General features: G+C 49.0%; 1 protein-coding gene across 2 annotated transcripts in view; it reads left to right on the top strand.

Annotated features, from left to right (window-relative positions):
• ABCC1 (ATP binding cassette subfamily C member 1 (ABCC1 blood group)) overlaps window positions 1-12390 on the top strand; it is a 160894-nt gene that overhangs the window by 122061 nt on the left and 26443 nt on the right. For both annotated transcript variants that reach the window (XM_080679392.1, XM_080679393.1), the window contains exons 17-19: window positions 3-179; window positions 2195-2362; window positions 4732-4915. In XM_080679392.1, the coding sequence (XP_080535518.1) occupies window positions 3-179; window positions 2195-2362; window positions 4732-4915 (529 nt within the window). The remainder of the gene's footprint in view (window positions 1-2; window positions 180-2194; window positions 2363-4731; window positions 4916-12390) is intronic.

The following is a 12390-nucleotide window of genomic DNA, read 5'->3' on the forward strand; positions in this document are numbered from 1 at the left end:
AGGGCTCAGTGGCCTACGTCCCCCAGCAGGCCTGGATTCAGAATGATTCTCTCCGAGAAAACATCCTTTTTGGACGCCAGCTACAGGAAAGGTACTATAAGTCGGTGATAGAAGCCTGTGCCCTCCTCCCAGATCTGGAAATCCTGCCCAGCGGGGACCGGACGGAGATTGGTGAGAAGGTCAGTATGTCTTCATCATGGCCCCTGTAACAGTCAGTTATTGCTGTGTAACAATCACAGAAAATCTCAGTGACTTACGACGTTAAACACTTATTCCCCACTTGTGGGTGTGTGAGTTGACTGTGATTGGCTGACCCGGACTGGGCTTCATGTTGCAGGACAGCTGACTTGGCTCCACACGGCTTCTTTCTGGGGCCTATGCGGAGGGGGCAGCCGCTCCCCAGGGGAAAGTTCTTCTCATGGTGAGAGTCCAAGAGAACAAAAAGTAATGTGATGTCCCTTAAAGCACACTGTTCTTTCCACCACAGAGTGGGTAGGTCACTTGGTTGAGCCCAAAGACAAGGGACCAGAAAGTGCACTCTACATTTGTAGTCATGTGACTGCAAAATCCCATGACAAAGGGCACTATACAGGGAGGAGGGGTGTCAGTAATTCAGATGTTCGCAGTCTCTTTCAAAACAGTTATAATAAAATAGTTAATACTTCTGAGCATTTACTGAGTAGGCACTAGTACATACAGTGCTACACATTTTATACATATTTTGTCTTCACACAAGCCTGTTGGGATTTACTGTTTTCCCCCGTTAGTGGTCAAGGAAAATGAGGTAGGGAGAGGCTAAGTGAGTTGCCTGAACCCCTTCCCACCTCCGGGCCTTTGCACGTGCTTTACTGACTGGCTAGCCTGTCTTAGCGCCCCCTGGTGGTCACCTGGTGTGCACTAGGCAAATGCAAATGTTCCACAGCAGCACCAAAGAGCTTTCTTGTCCATTTTCAGTTACAAGATAGTGGCTCAATCAGCTTTCTTAGTTGATGAATAATTTATTTCAGTAGAGGGAAATCTGCCAATTAGCTTTTTGAAGTTATTATTTGTTTCTTTTTTTTTTTTTTTTAAGTGCCTGTATGTGCCACTTGGTGACTCCTAACTCTCCTTGTCTGGGTCCCAGCACCAGAATCTGGAGGAAGAGAATATGATTGGGCTAGCTCAGGTCTCATATCTGCCCCTGGACCAGAAAGCTGCGTCCAGAGGGACCAAGCCCAAAACCCTGGCTGCCAGGACACCATCTTGGTGCATGGGGATGGAGGGCATCTCCCAGGGAGGCTGGCGCTAACCCAGTGGGTGTCCACTTTTGATTCCCAGCCAGATATGGAAATGACAATGGGCCATCTGTCCTGGGAGGGACAGGGCTGCTGCTGTATGGCCCATGTGGTGCTCTTGTGCGAATTAGAAATTGGTACCTTTCCTGCTAGTGAGTGGGGCTGGGTCCCAGTGCCCCCAGGGTGCAGCCTGCCTGGACTGTGTGTGGCTTCACCAGTGAGTGCTAGATCCAGAGTGAGCTCTCAAAAACCATTAGCTGTTAACAATAACAAGAGTAGCCCTAGCTGGTTTGGCTCAATGGATAGAGCGTCAGCCTGCGGACTGAAGGGTCCTGGGTTCGATTCTGGTCAAGGACACGCACCTCGGTTGCAGGCTCAATCCCCAGCCCTTGTTGGGGAGGCAACCAATAGATGTCTCTCTCACATTGATGTTTCTCTCTCTCTGTCTCTCCCCCCGCCCCACTCTCTCTAAAAATCAATGGAAAATTGAAAATCCTCGGGCAAGGATTAACAACAGCAAAAAAAAAATAAATAAATAAATTGCAACAGTAATAGCAGTAATGATAGTGTTGCCACATGTTCTGGTGCCTTCCATCAGACTCAAAGATCAGGAGCCTTTCTCTTGGCCAACATTGTTCAGTGTCAACCTTTGCTAAACACCCACTCTGTCCTGGGTCTCCGCTCAGCAGCTCCCTGGAGGCTCAGGTCTTCTACCTGTTTTACAGGTGAGGCTAATCCTGTGCTGGGACGAGAACCCGCAGTAGTGCAGGTGCAATCTCATGCCTCTGCTCTGCACAGCCAGAGGAGGGTGCAGCCCCGCGGGGTCTCCAGCCCGGGTCTGCTGACTCCCACACAGGTTGCCCTCCCTGCATTTCTTGAGGTTTCCCAGTAAACCCACTTTCTGCCATGTGTCTCCCCAGGGCGTGAACCTGTCTGGGGGCCAGAAGCAGCGCGTGAGCCTGGCCCGGGCCGTGTACTGTGACTCCGACGTCTACCTCTTCGATGACCCGCTGTCGGCGGTGGATGCCCACGTGGGAAAACACATATTTGAACATGTGATCGGTCCCAAGGGGATGCTGAAGAGCAAGGTACCTGCGGAAGGGGCAGGGGCCGGGCTCGAGGCCTGGCTCTTTTGTGCTTTGGTTGTCGGAATGTGTCTCCTTTGGGAATCCTTCACTTCCCGGCTTTTTTTTTTTTTTTTTTTTTTTTTTTTTTTTTTTAATTGGACTTAAGAACACTTTTCTAATGCTTCCCTTGGAACCCTTCCCAGAATGGGGGAGTCCTTGGCCCTGACTTGAAGTCATTGCCTCCACTTGGCCAGAAAAGGGCCCCCTCTTCCTGATTCAACAGTGATGGTGCCTCCAGAGAAAGAAATCCCACCCAAGGTCCCCTGTGACCGAGCAGGCAGCTCTCCCTTCCTTTCCAAAGTGACCACAGGCCGCGGGGCAACGGTTTGGAGCAGAAAAACTCCGACCCAACAGGGAATGGCTCTGATCCTCTTTTATTATTTTATTTTATTTTTTAGAGGGAGTTTGGGCATAGGAGTGCTGGTTCTTTCTTTCCTTTTTTTTCCTGATTAAAAAAGTAACATGTCGCCGAAACCGGTTTGGCTCAGTGGATAGAGCGTCGGCCTGCGGACTGAAGGGTCCCAGGTTCGATTCCGGTCAGGGGCACGTGCCTTGGTTGCGGGCACATCCCCAGTGGGAGGTGTGCAGGAGGCAGCTGATCGATGTTTCTCTCTCATCGATGTTTCTAGCTCTCTGTCCCTCTCCCTTCCTCTCTGTAAAATATCAATAAAATATATTTAAAAAAAAAAAAAAAAAAAAAAAAAGTAACATGTCCATGGGAAAAGTATAGATCAGTGGTCGGCAAACTCATTAGTCAGCAGAGCCAAATATCAACAGTACAACGATTGAAATTTCTTTTGAGCCAAATTTTTTAAACTTAAACTTCTTCTAACGCCACTTCTTCAAAATAGACTCACCCAGGCCGTGGAAGAGCCACACTCAAGGGGCCAAAGAGCCGCATGTGGCCCGTGAGCCGCAGTTTGCCGACCACTGGTATAGATGATTCAGAAAAATGTGAAAAAGTACAAAGCAGTTAGGCATCATTGTCCCACTTAGGGGTTTTTGTATTTCGTTCACATCTTCTTGCTGTGTGTGTAAGCGCTCCGATAGGGTTATCATGTTGCGCACATATGTAGTGAGCATTTTGCCACTTGCCTATTGAAGCGTTCCCATACACACCACAACCAATTCTGTACAGACATGATTTTTGAATAAAAAAATTGTTATTGAAGTCATACAAAATTAAAGAGTACAAAGAGTGTGTGTAGAATTTAAAAAAATGGTCCTCCCTCATTCTGCACCCAGCTCCTCTCTCAAGGGCGGGCCAGGGCCTGGCCTGCTCTGTTTCAATCCAGCCCTTTACATTTTTAAGTTGTTGGAAAACATCTGAAGAAAGATAATAATGTGGTGACATGTGAAAATGGCATTAAGCTTAAATATCAGCGTCTGTCAGTAAAGCCTTTTGGGAGCACGGCCCGCCCTTCTGTTCATGCCTGTGCATGGCTGCCATCATGCTACCACTTCAGAGCCACTCGTTGCCACAGTGGCTGGAGAGCCCATAGAACTGAAAATGTTTACCATCTGGCCCTTTAAGGAAAAGTTTGTCAACTCAGGTGGTTTGATGAGTGTCTTCCCAAACATTCAGATCATTAGGTAAAGATAGACACATTTACAAATTTTATAGTTGGGGTGGGTGGAGGGGGGGCGTGGGAGTGGGTGGTTACTTAAAAAAATGAAGCCATTGCATGCAAATTGTTTTGCATCAGAGTCCTTTTTGTTGGTAATCCTCACTCAAGGATATTTTCCCATTGATTTTTTGAGAGTGGAAGGGAAGTAGGGAGGGGAAGAGAGAGAGAGAGAGAGAGAAAGAAACATCTATGTGAGAGAGACACATCCATTGGTTGCCTCTCGCACTCACCCTGACCAGGGCTAGGACCGAACCTGCCACCCAGGTATGAGCCTTTGACTGGAAATGGAACCTGCAGGCCTTCGGTGCACAGGCCGATGCTCTAACCACTGCTCAGGGCCAGAGCCCTTTGTTTATTTGTCTACATGTGCCTGGTTCCCTCCCTCCCTTCCGTCCTTCAGATTTTTCTTCAAAAATAGCCTTTCCCATCACCTTACTAAAATTGCAACGCTCATCCCACATCAGTGCCCTGCCCCCTGTGTGCTGTGTCACCATCCAGCACCTAGTTTTAACTCAAGTTGTTCATTTCTCCCCGACCCTGGAATCTGGGGCAGGATCTTTGAGTCCTTCCCTGTTACCACCACCCTCCTCCCCCAGGTGCTGGCACAGGTGCTGAATGAAAGCACCCACAATTGTCCTAGGTGCGGGGCGATTCCCTGTCGCACGTGTGTGCCGATTCACCTGGTCTCCACTTTGCCCGCAGACTCGGCTCCTGGTCACGCATGGTATCAGCTACCTGCCACAGGTGGATGTCATCATCGTCATGAGTGGTGGCAAGATCTCCGAGATGGGCTCCTACCAGGAGCTGCTGGCCCGGGACGGGGCCTTCGCCGAGTTCCTGCGCACATACTCCAGCGCCGAACAGGAGCAGACGGAGCAGGACGAAGGTAGGGTGGTGTGCTGCCTCCAGCATGGAGGGGAGGTGGGTGGGAGGACGGGGGCGCCTTTCAGGGCTCCAGTTGTCCCCTGCAGGTTTCCATCAGCCACTGGGCCACTCATCAGGGCGTCAGGCAGGGGTGGGGCCAGGCCCCCTCAGGAACCACCTGGAAGGACCCTTTAGGCTGAGGTAAGAAGGGGTCCCAGTGCTTATGGCCTGGTCAGCAGACCCGGCGCTAGTCCTGATACTTTCTGTGATGGGCTGTGGGTCTCCTGAGCTTCAGGGTCCTTGTGACAAAATTAGGGACAGTGATTATTACAGTCCTCCAGGCTCCCACGAGGCTGAGAAGCCGGTGGCATGTGGCTTAACCCAGATGAGACAAGGTGGTTGAGCGTGCAGACGTGCAGTTGGCAGGACCTGGCTTGAATCCCAGCTGCTGCTGTTACCAGCTGTGTGACCTCAAACCCCTTCTGAGCCTCAGTTTCCCCATTGATAAAGCAGTATAACAGCAGAACCAGCCTTGCAGCACCAGGTGCCGCTTTAATGTGCCACGGTATGTGACGCCCCTGCACCGAGTCGTCAGTAAATGGCAGCTGCTGCCTCTCTTTTACTCCCCATGCCCTTGGCACCCGCCAGGTCGAGACAGACCTGCCTCCTTCCCAGCCACTGCTCCCCGTCTCCCCGCCCAGGCTAGGCCTCAGAGCAGGGACAGCCTCAGAGGCACCTTTTGAATTCTGGGCTGGGACCTCCCCCGTCCTTACTTGAAGCAGACAGGGCAAGACTTCTAAGAATCCTGTTCTCCCTTATCATGTGGTGCAAAAGCCAGGGGATTGGTTTGCAGCCTTTGCCGGTTGTCCTGTGTTTGGTCGGTCAGACTGGCGCTCAGGCGAGCCTCCGCTCACCTTGGCTCCGAGCTCCGGCCTTGTGAACGCGGAGCAGTCATCTGATGCCTTTCGGCTTTGGTTTCAGCTGTGGCTAAAAAGAGTGGAACTACACAGAGGTCAACTGCCCTACCCTGTCTGCTCTTCCAGGAGCTGATTACAGACTTCCTGAGCCTGTGCAGTGTGTTTGCTATACACTTGGTCCCCAGACAGGTCTCCGATAGACTGTGTTCAGGGGCAGGGTCACAGGGGTGCCGCACACGGCTCCCCGGGCAGAGTTGTCACTGAATGTCTGTGATGTGGAGCGCTTCCTGGCGCCTCTGTTCACAGAAGTCATCTTGCTGAATCCTCCTAACAGCTCGTGAGGGAGGTGGAATTACTACTCCCAGGTCTCTGGTGAGGGAGTTGGGGCTTAAAGAATCTTGTCCCTTCTATGCCGGGAGCAGGTGGGTCCCAGGCTTTGTGAAAGGGGCTGATCGCTAAGGAAGCTACTTACTGTTTATTGACTTAGTCATGCAAGAGGTATGAATTGAGCACCTACTGTGTGTCAAGTACTCGTATTATTTTCCTAGGGCTGCTATACCAAAGTACCACAAACAGTAGCTTAAACAACCAAAATGTACTGTCTCACAGTTCTGGCAGCTGGAAGTCTTAGGTGAAGCTGTTGGCAGGGCGGGCTCCGCCTGAGGCTGTGAGGAAATGTCTGTTCCACGCTTCTCTCCAGCTTCTGGGGTTTGTGCAAAACTCAGGCATCCCTTGGCTTGTAGAAGCATCACCCTATTTGCCTTCATCTTCATATGGTGTTCACCCTGTGTGTCTGTCTCTAAATTTACCCCTTTTTATTTTATTTTTTAAAATATATTTTTATCGGTTTCAGAGAGGAAGGAAGAGGTAAAGAGAGATAGAAACATCAATGATGAGAATCATTGATCGGCTGCCTCCTGCACGCCCCACACTGAAGATGGAGCCCGCAACCTCGGCATGTGCCCTGACTGGGAATTGAACTGTGACCTCCTGCTTCATAGGTTGACGCTCAACTGCTGAGCCATGTTGGCCGGGCATAAATTTACCCCTTTTTATAAGGACACCACTAATATAGGATCAGGGCCCACCCTAATGACCTCATCTTAACTAGTGATATCTGCAAAGACCTTATCTCCAAACACAGACACATTCTGAAGTATTTCAGGGGGGGCGGGGTGGGACAGAGGAGACACAAAACAGCACTGTCCTATGTTTTAGAGAAACAGAAATGCGCATGTATAGACAAATCCCTGTCCTCGTAGAGCTTAGTATCTAGTGGGAGAGAAAGGCAATAAGCAGATCAACAAATATAGATGGTTTCATACAGCATAAAGTGCTATGATTGTTAAAAATGCAGAATAATGTGCTGGGGTGTGGCAGGGTGGTCAAAGAAGCCCTCTGAGGAAGTGACATTGGCATGGAAAGGAGCCAGCAAGGAGGTGTGAGGAACAGTGTTCTGACACAGGGAACAGCAAGTGCAAAGGCCTCAGGCATTTGTTTGCTCAGTTTGTTTAAGGAACAAAAAGGAGGCCAGTGTGTTCAGACCATGGTGGGCAAGGAATGGGTGTGGGAGGTGAGACTGGTGAGGGGGTCACCCTCCAGAACATCAGGGTAAGGAGTTTGGGTTTGGTCTAAATGCAGTGGAAAGCCACTGAATGTCAGAGAGAGGAAGCAGCTTGCCTGAGGACACCCACTGGCTGCAGGTGGGGTGGGATCAGGTCTGGTCTCCGCGTTTCCAGGCCTCTGCTCCTTCAGTGGCCTCCAGGTCTGCCTGGGGTAGAAGCTCATTCATCCCTCTGACTTAGAGTTTGCCACAGAGGTCCTAGTGGTTCTTAATTAGTGCTTTATTGAGATATGGTTCACATACCGTACAATTCGCCCAGTGAACGTGTACAGTCCAGTAATTTTTATACTCAGAGTTGTGCAGCCCTTACCCAGAGTCAATTTCAGAACATTTTCATCAGCCCTCAAGAAAACCTCGAACCAGTAGCGGTCACTTCCCATCTTCTCCCAGGCCCCCAGGTCCTAGCAACCACGAATCTACTTGCCATCTCTATGGATTTGTCTCCTCTGGACGTTTCATGTGAGTGGGATTCTGTAATGTGGAGTTTGGGGGCTGACTTTCTTCACTTAGCACGATGTTTTCAAGGTTTATCTGTGTGGTAGCATGTCTCATACTTCATTTCTTTTCTTCTTTTTTTTTTTTAATCCTCACCCAGGGGTGTTTTCATTGATTTTTGGAGGGAGGGAGGGAGAGAGAAACATTGGTGTGAGAAACATCAATTGGTTGCTTCCTGTACATGCCCCGACCGGGGATCAAACCTGCAACCTTTCTGGTGTACAGAAACTGAGCCACCTGGCCAGGTCCAGACTTTATTTTTTTAATTGTTGAATAATATTCCATTGTGTGAGCACACCACATCATTTTATTTATCTATTTATTAGTTGAACATTTTTTAGTTGATTTCACTCTTTGGCTATTACGAATAGTGCCACTATGCACCCTAGTTTTATTTTTATTATTTTTTTATTTTTTAAATAAATCTTTATTCAGATTATTACAATTATTTCTCCTTTTTCCCCCCATAGCTCCCCTCCACCCATTTCCCACCCCACCTTCTGCCCTTACCTCCCCCCCACTGTCCTCATCCATAGGTGTATGATTTTTGTCCATTCTCTTCATGAACTCCCCATACCCCTTTCCCCCTGAGAATTATCAGTCCACTCCCTTTCTATGCCCCTGATTCTATTATATTCACCAGATTATTCTGTTCCTCAGGTTTTTAATTCACTTGATTTTTAGGTTCGCTTGTTGATAGATATGTATTTGTTGTTCATAATTTTTCTCTTTACTTTTTTCTTCTTCCTCTTCTTTAAGAATACCTTTCAGCATTTCATATAATACTGGTTTGGTGGTGATGAACTCCTTCAGCTTTTTCTTATCTGTGAAGCTCTTTATCTGCCCTTCAATTCTGAATGATAGCTTTGCTGGGTAGAGTAATCTTGGTTGTAGGTTCTTGCTATTCATCACATTGAAAATTTCTTGCCACTCCCGTCTGGCCTGCATAGTTTCTGTTGAGAAGTCAGCTGACAGTCGTATGGGTGCTCCCTTGTAGGTAATTAACTGTTTTTCTCTTGCTACTTTTAATATTCTCTCTTTGTCTTTTGCTCTTGGCATTTTAATTATGATGTGTCTTGGTGTGGTCCTCTTTGGATTCCTTTTGTTTGGGGTTCTGTGTGCTTCCTGGACTTGTAAGTCTATTTCTTTCACCAGGTGGGGGAAGTTTTCGGTCATTATTTTTTCAAATAGGTTTTCAGTATCTTGCTCTCTCTCTTCTTCTGGCACCCCCATAATTCTGATGTTGGTACGCTTGAAGTTGTCCCAGAGTCTTCTTACACTATCTTCAACTTTTTGGATTTTTTTTTTTTGCTTTTTGCTTTTTCAGTTGAGTGTTTTTTGCTTCTTTGTATTTCAATTCTTTGACTTGATTCTTGTGTTCCTCTAGTCTGTTTCTGGGTCTCTGTATAATATTTTTTATTTCAGTCAGTGTATGTTTAATTTCTAGTTGGTCCTTTTTCATATCTTCGAGGGTCTCGTTATATTTATCGGCCTTTTCTAGGATATTCTTAAAAAGTCTTATAACCGTGGTTTTGAATTCTATATCCAGTCGTTTGTTTTCCTCCATTTCTTTCGTTTGTGATCTGATTCTTTGACCCCGCATTTTCACTGATTCCCTGAGTTGGTAAGGTAGATATTTGTGCTAGGTTTCCAATATGGCCCAGTGGGTCTGCTTCCCCAGTTAGCCTGAGGTGGACACTCTTGGTGCACCCCTTTGTGGACTGTGTGTACAGCCTTGTTGTAATTAAGTCTTTATTGTTGTTGGTATCACTGGGAAGAATTGACCTCCGGGCCAGTTGGCTGTAAGGATCAGCTGTGTCTATGCTGGGAGAAGTTCGGTGCTGGAGACAGCCTTATAGGATTAGACTTGCCAAATTGCAATAGCCTCTGTGCTCAGCTTGGATGGGGTGGAGTCTCAGTCTTGGCTTCCTGTCAGCCTTGCCCTTGCGCGCATGTGCGCTTTCAGTCCTCCGCCTTCCCCAGCTCGAGTCTCCGCCTGAGAGTCCAGACTCCCCCCACAAGAGCGTGGGTCCCCAGGGGCTCGCCTGGAACTGGGGTTCACTGCAGTCAGAACTGGGGCTCAGTGCTGTCAGGAGCCTCTGACTCCCTTCCACTAGGGAAAGCCTGTGGCAACCCCCGCAGCCTTTGTGCGCACTGGCGCGCGCGTGCGCGTGCGCACTTTCAGTCCTCCGCCTTCCCCGGCTCCCGAGTCTCCGCCCGAGAGTCCAGACTCCCCCCACAAGAGCGTGGGTCCCCAGGGGTTCGCCCGGAACTGGGGTTCAGTGCAGTCAGAACTGGGGTTCAGTGTGGTCGGAGGCTTCCTTCCCCCTTCTGCCAGAGAAAGTCAGCCAGGCTCTCAGCCGCCCTTCCTCTCTGCGTGCACAAAGCCCCTTTGCTGTACCTCCAATTCTCTGTGAGCTTTTCTCCTTCCTTCTAGTTGTAGAATTTTCACTCAGCCAGCTTTCCTGTGGTTCTGGATGGTGTCCGTTCTGTCTTTTAGTTGTAGTTTTGAAATTGTTGTGCGAGGCAGCAGTTTAGGTGTTTACCTATGCCGCCATCTTGGTTTCTACAGCACCCTAGTTTTAAAAGTGTGTGTATTTTTTTTTTTTGCCAGCATGAGATAGCTGATCCTCCCTTCAGCTTTTAAACTCCCTGGTTGGAATGAGTTTCTACATGTTCATGCTCCTGTGGTTGGAAAGTTCTGCCTTAAGTCTAGCCTGTTTTCTTCTTGCTGCAAAGTGTCCTACCTTTGAGCCCGAGTCAAGTCAAAGTTACATGGTGGGTAGGGGCTACTTCGAGACCACTTTATTTCACCAACCTGCTTGGTGGCTACAGTTAGGCGAAAATAACCCTCTGTGCTTCCCAAAGCAACACGCGTTGGTTAAACTGAGTCTTTCCCCAGAATGAGGTCCCGCTCCGCCTCTGTCCAGGTGAGCAGGGAACATCCTTACACTGTTAGCCACAGATGGCTTTTTTTCCATTCCTCCCCAGCTGCAGGCATATCCAAAGCAGTTTTGCAGAATATGGAACGCTGCCAATTTCTTTTTTCTTTTCTCTCTCTCTCTCTCTCTCTCTTTCTCTCTCTCTCTCTCTCTCTCTCTTTTTTTTTTTTTTTTTGTGCACGTCAGCTACTATCTACCATCCTAGCACCACTGTGGGCTCACTTCCCCAATTCAGCCACCCAGCCTCCTGCCACGTGGGACACAAAAGTCCTCTGCCCCTGTGTCTAAAATCAAACTGGGCGGCCCCCCTTTCTTTCCCCCTCCCTGGAAGGCCCAGCGATAAGGCTCAGCATAGTCTCGCTTAGCCAGCTCCAAGTGCCAGTGACCTTGGATTTGTTTGAACCGCATTCTTGGCTCCACCTAAAGGGAAACTTTTTCCCCTCGTTGGCTTAACCGGGTCTTTGTGGGGAGGAGGGGACGGAGAATGTGGTTTGGGGTTCTTATCGGGATAGGGAAGGGGGAGATGTAACAGGAGCCAGGCTTGGGGTTGGGGAGATGTTCCTCCCCAGAAACATTCATTATGCTGCTTTCTAGGACACTTTTTTCTTTTCTTTTCTTTTTTTTTTTTTTTTTTTTTTTTGGTGGCAAAGAGATTTACAAATTGGCTCAAAACCTTTGTACCTGGAAGGTGAAGAACATTTTTTGTTTGGTCTGGTTTCTTTATTAGGAACCTAAAACCAGAGCAGTGGTTTTCACCAGGGAACATTGGTGCCTTTCAGGGAAACTTGGCAACTTCTGCAGGCACGTCTGGTTGTCACAACTGGGATTGGGGGGTGGGAACTCCCAGGATCTAGTGGGCAGAGCCCAGAGATGCTGTTAAACACCCTGCAATGCACAGCACACCTCCTCCGCTCACTGGCGGCAGAGCATCACGCGGCCCACAGGACGTTGAGAAACCCACTCTGCGCCGACGTCAGGCCGCCCAGGCCCTCCCCTGGTTTTCTTGGGAGAAAGACCTTGATTCCAACAGCGTGTCCACTTTTCAGAACCTTGTTTGAAGTTTCTTTTTCCCTATCACAAATGTTCGCTGCTTTTCTTTGTACTGGTTATAGAATCACTGTGGGCTCATTGTAGACAATAGCAAACTGCAGAAAGCCTCCTCCTCCCACTTTCCCACCAGAGAGGGAGGGGCCGTGCTGGCCTGGGCCTCTTTCCCACCCGCTCTCTTTCCATCAGTTCTCCTGCCCCTCTTCTTCCTATGATTTTTTCTTCAACATCAGATCATGAGCGCCTCCCTGTATTACAAAAATCTATCGCAAAGGCCAAACAGCCACTGGAGAGTCCGCGTACCACGAGCACATTCCTCCCTGCTGCCCTCAGGGACCCTATTTCTTCCTCTCTGCAGTGTGAAGGACCTTCAGGGCCCAGTGGAGGGGGCGGTTCGGGGATGCAGCCAGTCACTTCCGTTTTTGGTCAGAAGTGAGGCGTTGATTGTAGAGCAGCGACTCGGATCCTTCCC

This window comes from Plecotus auritus, assembly GCF_963455305.1.
Source record: "Plecotus auritus genome assembly, chromosome: 7".
Classification (NCBI taxonomy): Eukaryota; Metazoa; Chordata; class Mammalia; order Chiroptera; family Vespertilionidae; genus Plecotus; species Plecotus auritus.